The sequence below is a fragment of the Centroberyx affinis genome, unplaced genomic scaffold (genome assembly GCF_046629955.1).
Source record: "Centroberyx affinis isolate AG114_WGS23_722 - 3 ecotype Tasmania unplaced genomic scaffold, CSIRO-AGI_Caff_v1 ptg000272l_1, whole genome shotgun sequence".
In the NCBI taxonomy this organism is placed as follows: Eukaryota; Metazoa; Chordata; class Actinopteri; order Beryciformes; family Berycidae; genus Centroberyx; species Centroberyx affinis.
Genome location: NW_027278952.1, coordinates 257,466 through 280,745, shown reverse-complemented (window position 1 = coordinate 280,745; position 23,280 = coordinate 257,466). Strand labels below are relative to the sequence as shown.

The 23,280-nt window shown below is 38.9% G+C and overlaps 3 gene segments (V, D, J or C); all 3 read right to left on the bottom strand.

Annotated features, from left to right (window-relative positions):
* Window positions 1-932: 932 nt before the first annotated feature.
* On the bottom strand, window positions 933-1,511 carry LOC139638075 (T cell receptor alpha variable 12-2-like). The segment is given in 2 exon segments: window positions 933-1,300; window positions 1,466-1,511. Coding segments are annotated over 2 exon segments (414 nt in total).
* A 1,010-nt stretch (window positions 1,512-2,521) lies between these two features.
* LOC139638066 (T cell receptor alpha variable 4-like) lies at window positions 2,522-3,097 on the bottom strand. The segment is given in 2 exon segments: window positions 2,522-2,886; window positions 3,052-3,097. Coding segments are annotated over 2 exon segments (411 nt in total).
* Window positions 3,098-14,740: 11,643 nt separating this feature from the next.
* LOC139638057 (T cell receptor alpha variable 3-like) lies at window positions 14,741-15,277 on the bottom strand. The segment is given in 2 exon segments: window positions 14,741-15,060; window positions 15,226-15,277. Coding segments are annotated over 2 exon segments (372 nt in total).
* Between the last annotated feature and the right edge of the window lie 8,003 nt (window positions 15,278-23,280).

Sequence of the window (23,280 nt, the reverse complement as noted above, 5' to 3'; positions counted from 1 at the left end):
CACCTCTCCCTGCTGTACAGGAAGTACCTCCTCTTATTATATGCAGTGACATCACTGATCTCAGCAGGGTGGGGTTATGGGTCATCATCAGGTTTTTCTACACTGAATTTCCTTCCATCCACACTGCCTCGATGCAAATTATTGTGTGCTGAAATAGTCTGACAAGTGTTCAACAAAATATTCACCAGTAGTAAAAGTTAAATGTTAAGTTGAGCACCACTGAGGTATTTTGTCTCCTTTCATCAGGGACAAAAGACAGTTAAAGGTGCAGTAGGACACTTTGTACTTTGGCGACCCCAAGTGGCAGCTGGAGTTAACTGACTGAATCTAATTTGGAAAAAGAGGGAGAATCTGCTGCATCTAATTTAGAGAGGATGGATGTTGAAGAAATGTTCTGGAGTCAGAAGTGCGTCTTACTTGGATGTATATTTATTGAAAAGAGATTCTTGCAAGAGGAAGAGATGCACACAGCAGGAGGCTACATACACTTCTTCAAAGAGAAAGAGATTGAACCAGTCCTTTATGTATCTTCCAAGGATGTACAGAATGTGCTGACATTAAAACAGGTCACCAAAGTAGAGTATAAGCAAGACATGTTATGTCTTAAGTTAGAGCTTCCATTGACATCTTGGAGACATCCAGGAGCCACTCTGACAACAAGACCTCTGGCATAGTAAGTTATGGCACAAGGGTTACAGTGAGGTGACCATCTTGAGTTTTCTTCCACAGTTCCCCCTTGTTGATTATGAATTCAATAACACAAAATCAACTACACTGTTTTTTTGTTGTTGTTTTTTTTTATGATCATACACCAGTAATGAACTGAAAAAGGAGTTCAGATCATTGCTTTAGACCTAATATAGAAAAATGTCCAAAATGGTTGGGCTGTAGAGCACCAATATTATGGTTTCCATTGCCAATGTACAGATGTGTTATCTTCTGCTCCTGGCTGTCAGGTTTTTGTACAGTGACTCTGGGTTTCCTGTCACTGTGGGCTGCACAGAACAGTAGTACAGAGCAGAGTCTGTCACTGCAGCAGAGGAGATCTCCAGATCCACACCACGCTTTCCTTCAGCCAGTTTAGTAGAGAACCTTGTGTCTGATTTAAGAGTCTCTGCTGCTCTTGTGATGCCTAACCCTGAGATGTACAGGAGGAATTCTGGTTGTTTTCCTGGATATTGTCGATACCAGAAGAAATTATCAGTAGTTGCTACAGAGTAATTGTATGACAGAGTAACAGTGCTGCCTTCTAAACTGGACTCTTCATTCTTGACTGGGGTGAGTTCTTCACAGCTGACACCTACATGGAAATAATTTCATAGAGAAGTTAGTGAATAATTACGTTTTTCATGAGACTTTTAGAGCTAGTTCTGGGCTTCAATAGAAGCCGTTATAATATTCCCAGTTATTAATGTAATTGTCCATTGGACTGAACAGTAGAATAACAATTCACTAAATAACTTACCAATGAATATACTGAGGAACAGTATTGAGCACACTGACGGCAGCATCTTCGAAGAAAAACACCAATAATCCTAAAACTGAAGTCTGCTGTATTTCTGATCCTGACAGCCTCACCTCTCCCTGCTGTACAGGAAGTACCTCCTCTTATTATATGCAGTGACATCACTGATCTCAGCAGGGTGGAGTTATGGGTCATCATCAGGTTTTCTACACTGAATTTCCTTCCATCCACACTGCCTGGGTGCAAATTATTGCGCACTGAAGTAGACTGAGAGGTTTTCAACAAAATATTCACCAGTAGTAAAAGTTAAGAAATGTCAAGTTGAGCACCACTGAGGTATTTTGTCTCCTTTCATCAGTGACAAAAGACAGTTAAAGACACTTTAGCGACCCCAAGTGGCAGCTGGAGTTAACTGACTGAATCTAATTTGGAAAAACAGGGAGAATCTGCTGCATCTAATTTAGAGAGGATGGATGTTGAAGAAATGTTCTGGAGTCATAGGTTCATCTTACTTGAATGTATATTTATTGAAAGGAGATTCTTGCAAGAGGAAGAGATGCACACAGCAGGAGGCTACATACACTTCTTCAAAGAGAAAGAGATTGAACCAGTCCTTTATGTATCTTCCAAGGATGTACAGAATGTGCTGACATTAAAACAGGTCACCAAAGAAGAGTATAAGCAAGACATGTTATGTCTTAAGTTAGAGCTTCCATTGACATCTTGGAGACATCCAGGAGCCACTCTGACAACAAGACCTCTGGCATAGTAAGTTATGGCACAAGGGTTACAGTGAGGTGACCATCTTGAGTTTTCTTCCACAGTTACCCCCTTGTTGATTATGAAATCAACAACACAAAATCAACTACACCGTTTTTGTTGTTGTTTTTTTTCTTTCTTAATTAGTATGCACCAGTAATGAACTGAAAAAGGAGTTGAGATTACTGCTTTAGACCTAATATAGAAAAATGTTCAAAATGGTTGGGTTTGTCTGTTGAGCACCAATGTCTCTGAGTCCCTTTCTCTTATGGTTTCCATTGCAAATGTACAGATGTGTTATCTTCTGCTGCTGGCTGTCAGGTTATTGTACAGTGACTCTGGGTTTCCTGTCACTGTGGGCTGCACAGCACAGTAGTACAGAGCAGAGTCTGTCACTGCAGCAGAGGGGATCTTCAGATCCATTTGAGTTTTATCTTCAGTCACATTAACAGTCAGTCCAGACTTTGGATCTGCTCTGTTCGATACTGAACCTGTTGCGGAGTGAGAGATGAGGAACTGTGGTGGTTTTCCTGGGTCTTGGCGATACCAGTAGAAGAAATCACCAGCTGAAGGTTTGTTGTTTTTGTATGACAGAGTAACAGCGCTGCCTTCTAAGCTGTACTCTTCATTCTTGACTGGACTGAGGTCCGCGCAGGTTACACCTACATAAAAATAATTTAACACAAATATTTTTGAATAAATTAACATTTCCTGTGACATCTAATTTGTTCTGTGTGGCAAAAAAATCTCAATGCAAAATGGTCATCCAAAAAACAATGTCATAATCTATTGGACTGAAATCTAAAGAATCAGTCACAGTAACTTACTGGTAAATATGCTGAGGAAGAGCAGTGAGTACGCTGACAGCAGCATCTTGGAAGAAAAACACACCAATAATCCTAAAACTGAACTATGTGAGGTCTGCTGTATTTCTGATCAGCCGTACAGGAAGTCCATCCTCTTTTCTTAAAGTCACAACAGCTGAATCTCCTTCCAGGAGTGTGTAAACTGTCACTCCACTGTAAGAGGCAGCTGCTGTATATCTGTCATGTGGAGTGATACTCGCATGGAGCGGAAGTGAACAAGGAGGAGGAGTGAACTGCTTTAGAAACCATGAATGGAACAGCATCACACCCGCTCCACTTCTGTTAGGAGGACACTGTTGTTCTTGTAGTGGTGTTGGTCTTCTCAAATTTACAGGCACTCTTTGGTATGAACTCCACTCCCTAAAAAAAATAAAATGCGGATGTTTCTCTGTATTCTCTGTATTTTCTCTGAGTTATAGTTCTGACAGTGAAGCTGCAGTCATCATGTCACTACATTTATTAGTCATGGCAGATAGAAATAAGATTTGTCTATTTCTAGCATAGAGAGAAACACATACAATACAATTTAGTATTCACATTGTTACAAGGTATTAGAAGACAATATGAGGTCCGCTACTACATCTCATCCACAACGGCAATAACTAACAGAGTGGAGATAAAGGATCTTGTTTTCAATTACATCTATATCAAAAGTCAATTTTAATCGATTGTATTGATTTTTATCTCATCTATGTCTTGTCCTATTTATTTAAAACTTTTAACTTGTTTGTAACTCGACATCATTTTAAATGAGGGCAACCTCAATGGTTATTCGAGTTTAAATAATGGTTTTAAATGAAATGAAATACCTCATGTACATCGTTAACATCCCACAACACCTCACACTCTGCCGAGTTTAAGTGTTACATGCTACAACAAACACGCTTCCTCCTTCTTTCTTTGAACTTTTTTCTACTGCTTTTGTCATTAGTGCAAAGAAACTAGACTGCAGTATAATATACCATTGGAATTGAATTGTGTTTGCCTCCCTCTAGTGGAGGTTGTGCACTATTGTGTTGTTCTAGTATTCTGGATGTCTGCACTAAAGGTTTTTGTACTGAGTTTTGGTGTTTCCTGTCACTGTGGGCTGCAGAGCACAGTAGTACACAGCAGAGTCAGACGGCTGCAGCTTCTGGATCGTCAGAGGAACTGATCTTAAGGTGGGATCCAGCATGACCTGAAATCTCTGCTTTAACCCATCCACTCTGTTCTCATAGCCAAGTTTAGAGCGGCTAAGGATGAATTTGGGAATGTCGTTTACATCCTGCTTGTACCAGTAGAGAAATGGATTTGTTTGACTGGTGTTATATTCACAGCCAAGTGTTACTGCCTCTCCTTCAGTAGCAGTCACATCTCCTTTTGGTTGTAGCATGTTGTCTTTTTGTGCTCTGCATTCTGTAGAACAACAGCAAACAGTATCAATGTAATGTTAACGAATCCATATGCAAAATGTTGGATTAATATCAAGGGAACAGAGTTCAATCATACCAAAGCACATAGCAACCAGCAACACTGAAATGAGCAGAGACATCATAGCTGCACTCTTCAGTAACTATGAGATACAGCAACTAGAGAGCAGGCTCTGAGTCCCACTGTTTTGTCTTCATCTTAAAAACTAAGTTGGTAGATTTGAAGGAGGAGCTTGTTCAGAGTGACAGGGCTCATTCACAACCCTGTGTTATTACTCCAATCACCGATTGTATACAATACACACTTTTGTACCACTATCCCTTCATGTGTGAACGTCTTTTCAATTATTTGTTGGTTGTTTATTTTTCATGACTGGCATGAACTTATAAATGAACTGCAAAGTGTCAGTAAAGGACTGTCCCAGGGTTTTTTAATTGGTTCCATCTTATTTACTATATTACTAACTGGAAAATGTGTTAAATGCTTTCTGTATCTTTAGATTTTGCTATTACTATGCATTACATATTCCCTTGACTATCAGTCAGCAATGCATAATTATCAATAAAACTGTCTAGCCTATCAATGATGAGCTTTTCCAACACCTTGGAGAACTGGGAAAGAACTGGAAAAGTAATGACACTGGCCAATATTTAGTAAAATTATGTCTATCCCCAGTTTTAAATAATGGGCTGACTAATATTCATATGTATGTTTGTTGGGTTGGAGGGTGAAACCCACTGCCTAGGATGGCATCTGCTTTCCACGAAGTGATGAAGTTCAGAAGAAACCAGCATGAAGCAATGTTCAGGTTTCAAAGCGTTTTGATTTACTGTAGATGTTCTTAAGCGAACAGGTAACAGTTCCTATACAGATGACTCTCATGTGTATAGGTTAGAGGTGTCATACAGCTTGCTGTGTAATACTCTCTTATTTATGTAATCATACTTCATTGTTAACATCACAGAAAACCTCACACTCTGCAATTTAATTGATATGCAATAACAAACACTCTATCTCTTTCTGCCCTTGAACTTTATTTACTTGTATTTATTATTTAATTGTATTTACCTCCATCTAGTGGACATTGTTGAGTATTGCATTGCCTTTGCATACAGGATTTATGCACAAAAGGTTTTTGTATTGAGTTTTGGTGTTTCATGTCACTGTGGGCTGCACAGCACAGTAGTACAGAGCAGAGTCTGTCACTGCAGCAGAGGAGATCTCCAGATCCACACCACGCTTTCCTTCAGCCAGTTTAGTAGAGAACCTTGTGTCTGATTCAAGAGTCTCTGTTGACTTTGTATATCCTGAGATGTACAGGAGGAATTCTGGTTGTTTTCCTGGATATTGTCGATACCAGAAGAAATTATCAGTAGTTGCTACAGAGTAGTTGTATGACAGAGTAACAGTGCTGCCTTCTAAACTGTACTCTTCATTCTTGACTGGAGTGAGTTCTTCACAGCTGACACCTACATGGAAATAATTTCATACAGAAGTTAGTGGTTAATTAAGGTTTTCCCAAGACTTTTAGAGCTTGTTCTGGGCTTAGAAACTGTTATAATATTCCCAGGTATTAATGTAATTGTCCATTGGACTGAACAGTAGAATAACAATTCACTATATAACTTACCGATGAATATACTGGAACAGTATTGAGCACACTGACACTGACAGCAACATCTTAGAAGAAAAACACACAAATAATCCTAAAACTGAAGTCTGCTGTATTTGTGATCCTGACAGCCTCACCTCTCCCTGCTGTACAGGAAGTACCTCCTCTTATTATATGCAGTGACATCACTGATCTCAGCAGGGTGGGGTTATGGGTCATCATCAGGTTTTTCTACACTGAATTTCCTTCCATCCACACTGCCTCGATGCAAATTATTGTGTGCTGAAATAGTCTGACAAGTGTTCAACAAAATATTCACCAGTAGTAAAAGTTAAATGTTAAGTTGAGCACCACTGAGGTATTTTGTCTCCTTTCATCAGGGACAACAGACAGTTAAAGGTACAGTAGGACACTTTGTACTTTGGCGACCCCAAGTGGCAGCTCTAGTTAACTGACTGAATCTAATTTGGAAAAAGAGGGAGAATCTGCTGCATCTAATTTAGAGAGGATGGATGTTGAAGAAATGTTCTGGAGTCAGAAGTGCGTCTTACTTGAATGTATATTTATTGAAAGGAGATTCTTGCAAGAGGAAGAGATGCACACAGCAGGAGGCTACATACACTTCTTCAAAGAGAAAGAGATTGAACCAGTCCTTTATGTATCTTCCAAGGATGTACAGAATGTGCTGACATTAAAACAGGTCACCAAAGTAGAGTATAAGCAAGACATGTTATGTCTTAAGTTAGAGCTTCCATTGACATCTTGGAGACATCCAGGAGCCACTCTGACAACAAGACCTCTGGCATAGTAAGTTATGGCACAAGGTTTACAGTGAGGTGACCATCTTGAGTTTTCTTCCACAGTTCCCCCCTTGTTGATTATGAAATCAACAACACAAAATCAACTACACCGTTTTGTTGTTTTTTTTTTTCTTTCTTAATTAGTATGCACCAGTAATGAACTGAAAAAGGAGTTGAGATCACTGCTTTAGACCTAATATAGAAAAATGTTCAAAATGGTTGGGTTTGTCTGTTGAGCACCAATGTCTCTGAGTCCCTTTCTCTTATGGTTTCCATTGCCAATGAACAGATGTGTTATCTTCTGCTGCTGGCTGTCAGGTTTTTGTACAGTGACTCTGGGTTTCCTGTCACTGTGGGCCTCACAGCACAGTAGTACAGAGCAGAGTCTGTCACTGCAGCAGAGGGGATCTTCAGATCCATTTGGGTTAAGTCCTCAGTCACATTAACAGTCAGTCCAGACTTTGGATCTGCTCTGTTCGATACTGAACCTGTTGCGGAGTGAGAGATGAGGAACTGTGGTGGTTTTCCTTGGTCTTGGCGATACCAGAAGAAAGTTTCACCAGCTGAAGGTTTGTTGTTTTTGTATGACAGAGTAACAGCGCTGCCTTCTAAGCTGTACTCTTCATTCTTGACTGGACTGAGGTCCGTACAGGTTACACCTACATAAAAATAATTTAACACAAATATTTTTGAATAAATTAAGATTTCCGTGACACATATGTAGTTTGTTCTGTGTGGCAAAAAAATCTCAATGCAAAATGGTCAAACATTTCCCAAAAACAATGTCATAATCTATTGGACTGAAATCTAAAAGAATCAGTCACAGTAACTTACTGGTAAATATGCTGAGGAAGAGCAGTGAGTACGCTGAAAGCAGCATCTTGGAAGAAAAACACACCAATAATCCTAAAACTGAACTATGCGAGGTCTGCTGTATTTCTGATCAGCCGTACAGGAAGTCCATCCTCTTTTCTTAAAGTCACAACAGCTGAATCTCCTTCCAGGAGTGTGTAAACTGTCACTCCACTGTAAGAGGCAGCTGCTGTATATCTGTCATGTGGAGTGATACTCGCATGGAGCGGAAGTGAACAAGGAGGAGGAGTGAACTGCTTTAGAAACCATGAATGGAACAGCATCACACCCGCTCCACTACAAGAACAACAGTGTCCTCATAACAGAAGTGGTGTTGGTCTCAAATTTACAGGCACTCTTTGGTATGAACTCCACTCCCTGGAAAAAATAAAATCAATCCCTCAAGTGCAGAGTTAGAAGGCAACATAAAACACTTAATAATGAGATTCAGCAAATCAAATGGCATTTTGAGAGGATCTTGCTTCCTTAAATTAGTTCTTCACAGCTAACATCTAAAGGAAGAGATAACTGGTTTATAACATGTTGTAAAAAACACTTGTGGAATGACATAATACAGAATACAGTGACATCAAATAAAGGTAATGGTTTATGTATTGAACACTTATGAATATGGAAGTTCCTTTCTCTTCTATAGTTCAGTGACAGTTTTCTCCTCCCTATATCTCTCCCTCCTCTCATAACACTGTATTTTCTCTGAGTTATAGTTCTGACAGTGAAGCTGCAGTCATCATGTAACTTCATTTATTAATCATGGGAGATAGAAATAAGATTAGTCTATTTCTAGCATAGAGAGAAACACATACAATACAATTTAGTACTCACATTGTTACAAGGTATTAGAAGACAATATGAGGTCCGCAACTACATCTCATCCACAACGGCAATAACTAACAGAGTGGAGATAAAGGATACTGTTGTCAATTACATCTATATCAAAAGTCAATAATAATCAATAACATTGCAAAGTTGAAGTGTAAAAATGTAAGTCTATTTTGTGAAAGATCAAATAATTAAGCTTTTTTCCAGTGAAACATGTCAACATGCTGATCTGATAATTCCACTTGATGGCACTGTTGGTATTAAAATGAAGAACTGAAGTGTCTAAATAATCTGTCAGGAGATGTCAGGTTTTTGTACAGTGACTCTGGGTTTCCTGTCACTGTGGGCTGCACAGCACAGTAGTACAGAGCAGAGTCTGTCACTGCAGCAGAGGAGATCTCCAGATCCACACCACGCTTTCCTTCAGCCAGTTTAGTAGAGAACCTGGTGTCTGATTTAAGAGTCTCTGCTGCTCTTGTGATGCCTAACCCTGAGATGTACAGGAGGAATTCTGGTTGTTTTCCTGGATATTGTCGATACCAGAAGAAATGATCACCAGTTGCTACAGAGTAATTGTATGACAGAGTAACAGCACTGCCTTCTAAGCTGTACTCTTCATTCTTGACTGGACTGAGGTCTGCACAGGATACACCTACATAAAAAAATAATTTAACACAAATATTTTTGAATAAATGAACATTTCCCTTGACATGTAGTTTGTTCTGTGTGGCAAAAAATTCTCAATGCAAAATGGTCATACATTTCTCAGAAAACAATGTCATAATACATTGGACTGAAATCTAAAAGAATCAGTCACAGTAACTTACTGGTAAATATGCTGAGGAAGAGCAGTGAGTACGCTGACAGCAGCATCTTGGAAGAAAAACACACCAATAATCCTAAAACTGAACTATGTGAGGTCTGCAGTATTTCTGATCAGCCGTACAGGAAGTCCATCCTCTTTTCTTAAAGTCACAACAGCTGAATCTCCTTCCAGGAGTGTGTAAACTGTCACTCCACTGTAAGAGGCAGCTGCTGTATATCTGTCATGTGGAGTGATACTCGCATGGAGCGGAAGTGAACAAGGAGGAGGAGTGAACTGCTTTAGAAACCATGAATGGAACAGCATCACACCCGCTCCACTTCTGTTAGGAGGAGACTGTTGTTCTTGTAGTGGTGTTGGTCTTCTCAAATTTACAGGCACTCTTTGGTATGAACTCCACTCCCTGGAAAAAAATTAAAAGGGGATGTTTCTCTGTATTCTCTGTATTTTCTCTGAGTTACAGTTCTGACAGTGAAGCTGCAGTCATCATGTAACTTCATTTATTAGTCATGGCAGATAAGAAATAAGATAAGTGTTTTTCTAGCATAGAGAGAAACACATACAATACAATTTAGTATTCACATCATTACAAGGTATTAGAAGATAATATGAGGTCTGCTACTACATCTCATCCACAACGTCAATAACTAACAGAGTGGAGATAAAGGATACTGTTGTCAATTACATCTATATCAAAAAACGTCAATTTTAATCGATAACATTGTGAAGTTTAAGTGTAAAAATGAAAGTCTAGATTTGACTCACTATCATGTATTTGAACAATTCGCCAGATTAAATTTGACATAGTGGGTTAAAAAGAGATGTTTCTCATGTAAAATTGACTTTGTATACCAAGTGATTTATAACAGGGTTTACTTTTAACAATACACAACAGCAACAGTACAGTGACAACATGTTGGATGAAATTAGAGTAAACTGGTAAATGAAAAGCCACTAATTCCCTTGTCTTTCTGTACATTACACACTCTATTAACTACTTGCGTTTACTGGTGGTCCGTCCCCTTAACAAAGTTCTCCAAAGGTTTTTGTACAGTGACTCTGGGTTTCCTGTCACTGTGGGCTTCACAGCACAGTAGTACAGAGCAGAGTCTGTCACTGCAGCAGAGGAGATCTCCACATGAAACTCTTTCCTTTCACTGTCATGTTTAAAAGACAACCCAGTTATTTTCGGTGAATATTCCATGATGAGAAGCTGTGGAGATGAGCTGGAGTACTGTCGATACCAGAAAAGGTTTGCTACAGAGACAGAGTAGTTGCAGGAGAGAGTAACACTGTCTCCTTCTAAAGCCAGCATTACATCCTTAAATGGTTTAATTAAATCCTCAGAGGATCCTGGAAAGAAAAAGGACATAAAAGTCAGTTAAATTTACTTTTTAAGAATAACAATATCAGAGTTTACTTTTTTTTATTTAGCTGAAGCTTTTAACCAGATTGTTAAATTGTTAAATTGTTAAATTATCAAATCTCTAGTTACAGAACACTTACCAGTATGAAATGTAAATATAATCATCCAGGTTAAATGGAGTAACATTGTTGCTGAAGTGTACTGAGTAATGATGCAAAAGAACACAGTAGCTGCTTTGTTTCAAAATGAAGCTCCTCCTTTTACAAAATTAGTGGAGATAAAGGACTCCCTTGTCAACTGCCTCTATCAGTGACACTGTGAAATGGGATTATCTGTGTTTTATGAAAGTGTAAAAAACTAAATAATTTGCTTTTTGTTAGTGTAACATGTTGTCAGTGCTGATCTGATAACTCCACTTGATGACAGTATTTTTAAATAGAAGGAGGAATGTCTAAATAATCTGTCAGGAGATGTCAGGTTTTTGTAGAGTGACTCTGGGTTTCCTGTCACTGGGGACCTCAAACCACAGAAGTACAAAGCAGAGTCTCTCACTGCAGCAGAGGAGATCTCCAGATACATACGGGTCTTCTGCTCATTCATTTTAGCAGACAGTCGAGGATGAGTGAATTCAGTCGGTGGCTTATAGCCTGAGTCAGTGGTCAGGAGCTGGAAATCTGGTCTGGAATTAGGCCTTTCTTTGTACCAAAGGAAAGTATTAGCACCTGAGCTAATAACTTTGAAGGTACAAGACAGTGAAACGGTTTCTCCCTCAAAAATATGCTCTTCAATCCTGGTTGATGTGATCTCCTGCTGGACACTGTCACCTAGAATCATAAGGAATATTATTTGTGTAATATACAATTGTTAAATGGTAAAAAATAATATAATCCCTAATGCCAAAGAATAATATACTAAAATGTATTAAAAAAAAAAAACAATTTTTAAAACAGAGGTTACAACATCCAATAAAGAGAATATGCATAAAAAACAGCAGTAGTGAGGGAAAAAAAAGCAGTATGATAAAATAAAATAATTAAGTTAAATGTAAAACCTGCAAGTAAAACTATATACAATAAATAATGACAAGAACACACTGCATCTTACAAGCAAAAATTAAAAGAATGATATACTAATATTAGGCTCATCTGTGATTTGAAGCAGTGTGTTCAGTGTCATAGTGTAGTAAACATGAACACAGTGTATTTTACTAGCAAAAGTGAAAAAATAAGATCCTATTTACTGATAAACTTTGAATTAGTGTGTAGATTATCAAAAACATGGTGTGTCTTACCAAGAAACATAAGTAAGTATAAATCTTGACTCTTAAAAGGATGATGCCCATAAGCATGGCTGTACCCTGTAACCTGTTGAACTAACAGCTGATGACCTGCAGTGTTGAAGACATGTCACCTTGAAGCCCCACATCTAGATAGAAATATTTTTTAATCTTTATTTAAACAGAGTCTCTATACTCTTCTTCTGCACCTCCTATCTTCACAGGGACAAATATTTACATCTGGAAGGACAGAGATGTGCAGAGGTTGAAATACTGCTGATGTATTTCACTCACATAGAAGTACTACAGCTATTACGTTTGTATCAAATCTGAGTAGTTGTTTAGGTTAAAGTGAGAAATGATCTTGTAAAAATACTGATGTACTCATTAAGATTCTGTTTTTAGTCCAAAAAGTTCCCCCTAAACACTCATGGATTATCTGTTTTAGTGTGTGGAGAGCAGACATCCTTGGCAGATGTCTCTCAGATGTATAGGTTAGAGGTGTCATACAGCTAGCTGTGTGATGCTGTCTTATTTATGTAATCATACCTCTACTAACCTATGGACAATTTAAAATCATACCTCTACTAACCTATGGACAATTTAAAACCATACCTCTACTAACCTATGGACAATTTAAAACCATACCTCTACTAACCTATGGACAATTTAAAACCATGATCACAAACCTCCCTGCCTCAATGTGTAACTGTTTTAATTGATTTTCTTTATTCCCATCTATGTCTTGTCCTATTTATTTAAAACTTTGAACTTGTTTGTAACTCAACATCATTGTAAATGAGGGCAACCTCAATGGTTATTCGAGTTTAAATAAAGGTTTTAAATGAAATGAAATACCTCATGTACATCGTAAACATCCCACAACACCTCACACTCTGCCGAGTTTAAGTGTTACATGTTACAACAAACACGCTTCCTCATTCTTTCTTTGAACTTTTTTTCTACTGCTTGTGTCATTAGTGCAAAGAAACTAGACTGTAGTATAATATACCATTGGAATTGAATTGTGTTTGCCTCCCTCTAGTGGAGCTTGTGCACTATTGTGTTGTTCTAGTATTCTGGATGTCTGCACTAAAGGTTTTTGTACTGAGTTTTGGTGTTTCCTGTCACTGTGGGCTGCAGTGCACAGTAGTACACAGCAGAGTCAGACGGCTGCAGCTTCTGGATCGTCAGAGGAACTGATCTTAAGGTGGGATCCAGCATGACCTGAAATCTCTGCTTTAACCCATCCACTCTGTTCTCATAGCCAAGTTTAGAGCGGCTAAGGATGAATTTGGGAATGTCGTTTACATCCTGCTTGTACCAGTAGAGAAATGGATTTGTTTGACTGGTGTTATATTCACAGCCAAGTGTTACTGCCTCTCCTTCAGTAGCAGTCACATCTCCTTTTGGTTGTAGCACGTTGTCTTTTTGTGCTCTGCATTCTGTAGAACAACAGCAAACAGTATCAATGTAATGTTAACGAATCCATATGCAAAATGTTGGATTAATATCAAGGGAACAGAGTTCGATCATACCAAAGCACATAGCAACCAGCAACACTGAAATGAGCAGAGACATCATAGCTGCACTCTTCAGTAACTATGAGATACAGCAACTAGAGAGCAGGCTCTGAGTCCCACTGTTTTGTCTTCATCTTAAAAACTAAGTCGGTAGATTTGAAGGAGGAGCTTGTTCAGAGTGACAGGGCTCATTCACAACCCTGTGTTATTACTCCAATTACCGATTGTATACAATACACACTTTTGTACCACTTTCCCTTCATGTGTGAAAGTCTTTTCAATTATTTGTTGGTTGTTTATTTTTCTTGACTGGCATGAACTTATAAATGAACTGCAAAGTGTCAGTAAAGGACTGTCCCAGGGTTTTTTAATTGGTTCCATCTTATTTACTATATTACTAACTGGAAAATGTGTCAAATGCTTTCTGTATCTTTAGATTTTGCTATTACTATGCATTACATATTCCCTTGACTATCAGTCAGCAATGCATAATTATCAATAAAACTGTCTAGCCTATCAATGATGAGCTTTTCCAACACCTTGGAGAACTGGGAAAGAACTGGAAAAGTAATGACACTGGCCAATATTTAGTAAAATTATGTCTATCCCCAGTTTTAAATAATGGGATGACTAATATTCATATGTATGTTTGTTGGGTTGGAGGGTGAAACCCACTGCCTAGGATGGTATCTGCTTTCCACGAAGTGATGAAGTGCAGAAGAAACCAGCATGAAGCAATGTTCAGGTTTCAAAGCGCTTTGATTTACTGTAGATTTTCTTAAGTGAACAGGTAACAGTTCCTATACAGATGACTCTCATGTGTATAGGTTAGAGGTGTCATACAGCTTGCTGTGTAATACTCTATTATTTATGTAATCATACTTCATTGTTAACAACCCAGAACATCCCTCACACTCTGCAATTTAATTGATATGCAATAACAAACACTCTATCTCTTTCTGCCCTTGAACTTTATTTACTGATTGTTAAATTGTTTTTGTCATTGATGCTAAGAAATGACACTACATTCTAACATACCATTGTAATTTAATTGTATTTACCTCCATCTAGTGGACATTGTGGAGTATTGCATTGTCTTTGCATAGAGGATTTATGCACAAAAGGTTTTTGTATTGAGTTTTGGTGTTTCATGTCACTGTGGGCTGCACAGCACAGTAGTACAGAGCAGAGTCTGTCACTGCAGCAGAGGAGATCTCCAGATCCACACCACGCTTTCCTTCAGCCAGTTTAGTAGAGAATCTTGCATCTGATTTGAGAGTCTCTGCTGACGTTTTATAACCTGTGATGGACAGGAGGAATTCTGGTTGTTTTCCTGGATATTGGCGATGCCAGAAGAAATAATCACCACCGTCAGCAGTTTTGGAGTAATTGTATGACAGAGTAACTGTGCTGCCTTCTAAACTGGACTCTTCATTCTTGACTGGAGTGAGTTCTTCACAGCTGACACCTACATGGAAATAATTTCATACAGAAGTTAGTGAGTAAATTAGGTTTTCCTGAGACTTTTAGAGCTTGTTCTGGGCTTCAATAGAAACTGTTATAATATTCCCAGATATTAATGTAATTGTCCATTGGACTGAACAGTAGAATAACAATTCACTATATAACTTACCTATGAATATACCGAGGAACAGTATTGAGCACACTGACACTGACAGCAGCATCTCAGAAGAAAACACACAAGAAATCCTAAAACTGAAGTTTGCTGTATTTCTGATCCTGACAGCCTCACCTCTCCCTGCTGTACAGGAAGTACCTCCTCTTATTATATGCAGTGACATCACTGATCTCAGCAGGGTGAAGTTATGGGTCATCATCAGGTTTTTCTACACTGAATTTCCTTCCATCCACAATGCCTGAATGCAAATTATTGCATCCAGGCAAGTAGACTGAGAGGTTTTCAACAAAATATTCACCAGTAGTAAAAGTTAAGAAATGTCAAGTTGAGCACCACTGAGGTATCTTGTCTCCTTTCATCAGTGACAAAAGACAGTTAAAGTGCAATAGGACACTTTAGCGACCCCAAGTGGCAGCTGGAGTTAACTGACTGAATCTAATTTGGAAAAACAGGGAGAATGCTGCATCTAATTTAGAGAGGATGGATGTTGAAGAAATGTTCTGGAGTCAGAGGTTCATCTTATTTGAATGTATATTTATTGAAAGGAGATTCTTGCAAGAGGAAGAGATGCACACTGCAGGAGGCTACATACACTTCTTCAAAGAGAAAGAGATTGAACCAGTCCTTTATGTGTTTTCCAAGGATGTACAGAATGTGCTGACATTAAAACAAGTCACCAAAGTAGAGTATAAGCAAGACATGTTATGTCTTAAGTTAGAGCTTCCATTGACATCTTGGAGACATCCAGGAGCCACTCTGACAACAAGACCTCTGGCATAGTAAGTTATGGCACAAGGGTTACAGTGAGGTGTCCATCTTGAGTTTTCTTCCACAGTTCCCCCCTTGTTGATTATGAAATCAACAACACAAAATCAACTACACCATTGTTTTTTTTTTTATTTTGTTGTTTTTTCAATTAATTGTGCACCAGTAATAAACTGAAAAAGGAGTTCAGATAACTGCTTTAGACCTAATATAGAAAAATGTCCAAAATGGTTGGGTGTGTCTGTTGAGCACCAATATCTCTGTGAGTGCCTTTCTCTTATGGTTTCCATTGCCAATGTACAGATGTGTTATCTTCTGCTCCTGGCTGTGAGGTTTTTGTACAGTGACTCTGGGTTTCCTGTCACTGTGGGCTTCACAGCACAGTAGTACAGAGCAGAGTCTGTCACTGCAGCAGAGGAGATCTCCAGATCCACACCACGCTTTCCTTCAGCCAGTTTAGTAGAGAACCTTGTGTCTGATTTAAGAGTCTCTGTTGACTTTGTATATCCTGAGATGTACAGGAGGAATTCTGGTTGTTTTCCTGAATATTGTCGATACCAGAACAAATGATCACCAGCTGCTACAGAGTAATTGTATGACAGAGTAACAGTGCTGCCTTCTAAACTGGACTCTTCAGTCTTGACTGGAGTGAGTTCTTCACAGCTGACACCTACATGGAAATAATTTCATACAGAAGTTACTGGTTAATTAAGGTTTTCCCAAGACTTTTAGAGCTTGTTCTGGGCTTCAATAGAAACTGTTATAATATTCCCAGGTATTAATGTAATTGTCCATTGGACTGAACAGTAGAATAACAATTCACTATATAACTTACCGATGAATATACTGAGGAACAGTATTGAGCACACTGACGGCACCATTTTAGAAGAAAAACACACAAGAAATGCTAAAACTGAAGTCTGCTGTATTTCTGATCCTGACAGCCTCACCTCTCCCAGCTGTACAGGAAGTACCTCATCTTATTATATGCAGTGACATCACTGATCTCAGCAGGGTGGGGTTATGGGTCATCATCAGGGTTTCCTACACTGAATTTCCTTCCATCCACACTGCCTGAATGCAACTAATTGTGTGCTGAAGTAGACTGAGTAGTTTTCAACAAAATATTCACCAGTAGTAAAAGTTAAATGTTAAGTTGAGCACCACTGAGGTATTTTGTCTCCTTTCATCAGGGACAAAAGACAGTTAAAGGTGCAGTAGGACACTTTGTACTTTGGCGACCCCAAGTGGCAGCAGGAGTTAACTGACTGAATCTAATTTGGAAAAATAGGGAGAATGCTGCATCTAATTTAGAGAGGATGGATGTTGAAGAAATGTCTGGAGTCAGAGGTTCATCTTACTTGAATGTATATTCATTGAAAGGAGATTCTTGCAAGAGGAAGAGATGCACACAGCAGGAGGCTACATACACTTCTTCAAAGAGAAAGAGATTGAACCAGTCCTTTATGTATCTTTCAAGGATGTACAGAATGTGCTGACATTAAAACAGGTCACCAAAGTAGAGTATAAGCAAGACATGTTATGTCTTAAGTTACAGCTTCCATTGACATCTTGGAGACATCCAGGAGCCACTCTGACAACAAGACCTCTGGCATAGTAAGTTATGGCACAAGGGTTACAGTGAGGTGACCATCTTGAGTTTTCTTCCACAGTTCCCCCCTTGTTGATTATGAAATCAACAACACAAAATCAACTACACTGTTTTTTTGGTTTTTTTTGTTTTTTTTTAATGATTATGCACCAGTAATGAACTGAAAAAGGAACTGAGATCATTGCTTTAGATCTAATATAGAAAAGTGTCCAAAATGGTTGGGTTTGTCTGTTGAGCACCAATGTCTCTCTGAGTCCCTTTCTCTTATGTTTTCCATTGCCAATGTACAGATGTGTTATCTTCTGCTCCTGGCTGTCAGGTTTTTGTACAGTGACTCTGGGTTTCCTGTCACTGTGGGCTGCACAGCACAGTAGTACAGAGCAGAGTCTGTCACTGCAGCAGAGGGGATCTTCAGATCCATTTGGGTTTTATCCTCAGTCACATTAACAGTCAGTCCAGACTTTTGATCTGCTCTGTTCAATACTGAACCTGTTGCTGAGTGATAGATGAGGAACTGTGGTGGTTTTCCTGGGGCTTGGCGATACCAGTAGAATTCATCACCAGTTGAAGGTTTTTTGTTTTTGTATGACAGAGTAACAGTGCTGCCTTCTAAGCTGTACTCTTCATTCTTGACTGGACTGAGGTCTGCACAGGATACACCTACATAAAAATAATTTAACACAAATATTTTTGAATAAATTTACATTTCCTGTGACATGTAATTTGTTTTGTGTGGCAAAAAAATCTCAATGCAAAATGGTCATACATTTCTCAAAAAACAATGTCATGAAATCTAAAGAATCTGTCACAGTAACTTACTGGTAAATATGCTGAGGAAGAGCAGTGAGTACGCTGACAGCAGCATCTTGGAAGAAAAACACACCAATAATCCTAAAACTGAACTATGTGAGGTCTGCTGTATTTCTGATCAGCCGTACAGGAAGTCCATCCTCTTTTCTTAAAGTCACAATAGCTGAATCTCCTTCCAGGAGTGTGTAAACTGTCACTCCACTGTAAGAGGCAGCTGCTGTATATCTGTCATGTGGAGTGATACTCGCATGGAGCGGAAGTGAACAAGGAGGAGGAGTGAACTGCTTTAGAAACCATGAATGGAACAGCATCACACCCACTCCACTTCTGTTAGGAGGACACTGTTGTTCTTGTAGTGGTGTTGGTCTTCTCAAATTTACAGGCACTCTTTGGCATGAACTCCACTCCCTGGAAAAAATTAAATGGGGATGTTTCTCTGTATCCTCTGTATTTTCTCTGAGTTATAGTTCTGACAGTGAAGCTGCAGTCATCATGTAACTTCATCTATTAGTCATGGCAGATAGAAATAAGATTAGTGTTTTTCTAGCATAGAGAGAAACACATACAATACAATTTAGTATTCACATTGTTACAAGGTATTAGAAGACAATATGAGGTCCGCTACTACATCTCATCCACAACGGCAATAACTAACAGAGTGGAGAAAAAGGATACTGTTGTCAATTACATCTATATCAAAAGTCAATAACAAACAATAACATTGTGAAGTTTAAGTGTAAAAATGTAAGTCTATTTTGTGAAAGATCAAATAATTAAGCTTTTTTTCAGTGAAACATGTCAACATGCTGAACTGATAATTCCACTTGATGGCACTGTTGGTATTAAAATTAATATCTGAAGTGTCTAAATAATCTGTCAGGAGATGTCAGGTTTTTGTACAGTGACTCTGGGTTTCCTGTCACTGTGGGCTTCACAGCACAGTAGTACAGAGCAGAGTCTGTCACTGCAGCAGAGGAGATCTCCAGATCCACACCACGCTTTCCTTCAGCCAGTTTAGTAGAGAACCTGGTGTCTGATTTAAGAGACTCTGCTGCTCTTGCGTTGCCAAACCCTGAGATGTACAGGAGGAACTCTGGTTGTTTTCCTGGGTCTTGGCGATACCAGAAGAAATCATCACCAGCTGCTACAGAGTAATTGTATGACAGAGTAACAGTGCTGCCTTCTAAACTGGACTCTTCATTCTTGACTGGAGTGAGTTCTCCACATCTGACACCTACATGAAAATAATTTCATACAGAAGTTAGTGAATAATTAAGGTTTTCCCAAGATTTTTAGAGCTTGTCCTGGGCTTCAATAGAAACTGTTATAATATTCCCAGATATGAATGTAATTGTCCATTGGACTGAACAGTAGAATAACAATTCACTATATAACTTACCGAGGAATATCGTGAGGAACAGTATTGAGCACACTGACACTGACAGCACCATCTTAGAAGAAAAACACACAAATAATCCTGAAACTGAAGTCTGCTGTATTTCTGATCCTGACAGCCTCACCTCTCCCTGCTGTACAGGAAGTACCTCCTCTTATTATATGCAGTGACATCACTGATCTCAGCAGGTTGGGGTTATGGGTCATCATCAGGTTTTTCTACACTGAATTTCCTTCCATCCACACTGCCTGAATGTAAATCATTGTGTGCTGAAGTAGACTGAGAAGTTTTCAACAAAATATTCACCAGTAGTAAAAGTTAAGAGCTATCTTGTATCTTGTCTCTTTTCATTAGGGACAAAAGACAGTTAAAGGTGCATTAGGACACTTTGTACTTTGGCGACCCCAAGTGGCAGCAGGAGTTAACTGACTGAATCTAATTTGGGAAAACAGGGAGAATCTGCTGCATCTAATTTTAGAGAGGATGGGTGTTGAAGAAATGTTCTGGAGTCGGAGGTTCGTCTTACTTGAATGTATATTTATTGAAATAAGATTCTTGCAAGAGGACGAGATGCACACAGCAGGAGGCTACATACACTTCTTCAAAGAGAAAGAGATTGAACCAGTCCTTTATGTATCTTCCAAGGATGTACAGAATGTGCTGACATTAAAACAGGTCACCAAAGTAGAGTATAAGCAAGACATGTTATGTCTTAAGTTAGAGCTTCCATTGACATCTTGGAGACATCCAGGAGCCACTCTGACAACAAGACCTCTGGCATAGTAAGTTATGGCACAAGGGTTACAGTGAGGTGATCATCTTGAGTTTTCTTCCACAGTTCCCCCTTGTTGATTATGAATTCAATAACACAAAATCAACTACACTGTTTTTTTGTTGTTGTTTTTTTTTATGATTATGCACCAGTAATGAACTGAAAAAGGAGTTCAGATCATTGCTTTAGACCTAATATAGAAAAATGTCCAAAATGGTTGGGCTGTTGAGCACCAATATTTCTGTGAGTCCCTTTCTTTTATGGTTTCCATTGCCAATGTACAGATGTGTTATCTTCTGCTCCTGGCTGTCAGGTTTTTGTACAGTGACTCTGGGTTTCCTGTCACTGTGGGCTTCACAGCACAGTAGTACAGAGCAGAGTCTGTCACTGCAGCAGAGGAGATCTCCAGATCCACACCACGCTTTCCTTCAGCCAGTTTAGTAGAGAACCTTGTGTCTGATTCAAGAGTCTCTGCTGCTCTTGTGATGCCTAACCCTGAGATGTACAGGAGGAATTCTGGTTGTTTTCCTGGATATTGTCGATACCAGAACAAATTATCAGTAGTTGCTACAGAGTAATTGTATGACAGAGTAACAGTGCTGCCTTCTAAACTGGACTCTTCAGTCTTGACTGGAGTGAGTTCTTCACAGCTGACACCTACATGGAAATAATTTCATAGAGAAGTTAGTGAATAATTACGTTTTTCATGAGACTTTTAGAGCTAGTTCTGGGCTTCAATAGAAGCCGTTATAATATTCCCAGTTATTAATGTAATTGTCCATTGGACTGAACAGTAGAATAACAATTCACTAAATAACTTACCAATGAATATACTGAGGAACAGTATCGAGCACACTGACACTGATGGCAGCATCTTCGAAGAAAAACACCAATAATCCTAAAACTGAAGGCTGCTGTATTTCTGATCCTGACAGCCTCACCTCTCCCTGCTGTACAGGAAGTACCTCCTCTTATTATATGTAGTGACATCACTGATCTCAGCAGGGTGGAGTTATGGGTCATCATCAGGTTTTCTACACTGAATTTCCTTCCATCCACACTGCCTGGGTGCAAATTATTGCATGCTGAAGTAAAAGTGCAAGCATGCCTAGATTGAAAAAAAATAGCATCATTAAGTTTTCAACAAAATATTCACCAGTAGTAAAAGTTAAGAAATGTCAAGTTGAGCACCACTGAGGCATCTTGTCTCCTTTCATCAGGGACAACAGACAGTTAAAGGTGCAGTAGGACACTTTGTACTTTGGTGACCCCAAGTGGCAGCAGGTGTTAACTGAATTTAACTTGGGTAAATGGGGAGAATCTACTGCATATAATTTAGAGAGGATGGGACACAGTTGTTTTCTTTTTTTTTGGTTTTTGGTTTTTGTTAATTATTATGCACCAGTAATAAACTGAAAAAGGAGTTGAGATCACTGCTTTAGCCCTAATATAGAAAAATATCCAAAATTGTTGGGCTATTGAACACCAATATCTCTCTGAGTCCCTTTCTCTTATGGTTTCCATTGCCAATGTACAGATGTGTTATCTTCTGCTCCTGGCTGTCAGGTTTTTGTACAGTGACTCTGGGTTTCCTGTCACTGTGGGCTTCACAGCACAGTAGTACAGAGCAGAGTCTGTCACTGCAGCAGAGGAGATCTCCAGATCCATTTGGGTGTTATCCTTATTCACTTTAATAGACAGTCTAGAGGTTAGATCTGCTCTGTTCAATACTGAACCTGTTGCTGAGTGATAGATGAGGAACTGTGGTGGTTTTCCTGGGTCTTGGCGATACCAGAAGAAAGTTTCACCAGTTGAAGGTTTGTCGTTTTTGTATGACAGAGTAACAGCGCTGCCTTCTAAGCTGTACTCTTCATTCTTGACTGGACTGAGGTCCGCACAGGTTACACCTACATAAAAATAATTTAACACAAATATTTCTGAATGAATTAACATTTCCATGACACATATATAGTTTGTTCTGTGTGGCAAAAAAATCTCAATGCAAAATGGTCATCCAAAAAACAATGTCATAATCTATTGGAGTGAAATCTAAAAGAATCAGTCACAGTAACTTACTGGTAAATATGCTGAGGAAGAGCAGTGAGTACGCTGACAGCAGCATCTTGGAAGAAAAACACACCAATAATCCTAAAACTGAACTATGTGAGGTCTGCTGTATTTCTGATCAGCCGTACAGGAAGTCCATCCTCTTTTCTTAAAGTCACAATAGCTGAATCTCCTTCCAGGAGTGTGTAAACTGTCACTCCACTGTAAGAGGCAGCTGCTGTATATCTGTCATGTGGAGTGATACTCGCATGGAGCGGAAGTGAACAAGGAGGAGGAGTGAACTGCTTTAGAAACCATGAATGGAACAGCATCACACCCGCTCCACTTCTGTTAGGAGGACACTGTTGTTCTTGTAGTGGTGTTGGTCTTCTCAAATTCACAGGCACTCTTTGGTATGAACTCCACTCCCTGGAAAAAAATTAAAAGGGGATGTTTCTCTGTATTCTCTGTATTTTCTCTGAGTTATAGTTCTGACAGTGAAGCTGCAGTCATCATGTAACTTCATTTATTAGTCATGGCAGAGAGAAATAAGATTAGTCTATTTCTAGCATAGAGAGAAACACATACAATACAATTTAGTATTCTCATCATTACAAGGTATTAGAAGACAATATGAGGTCTGCTACT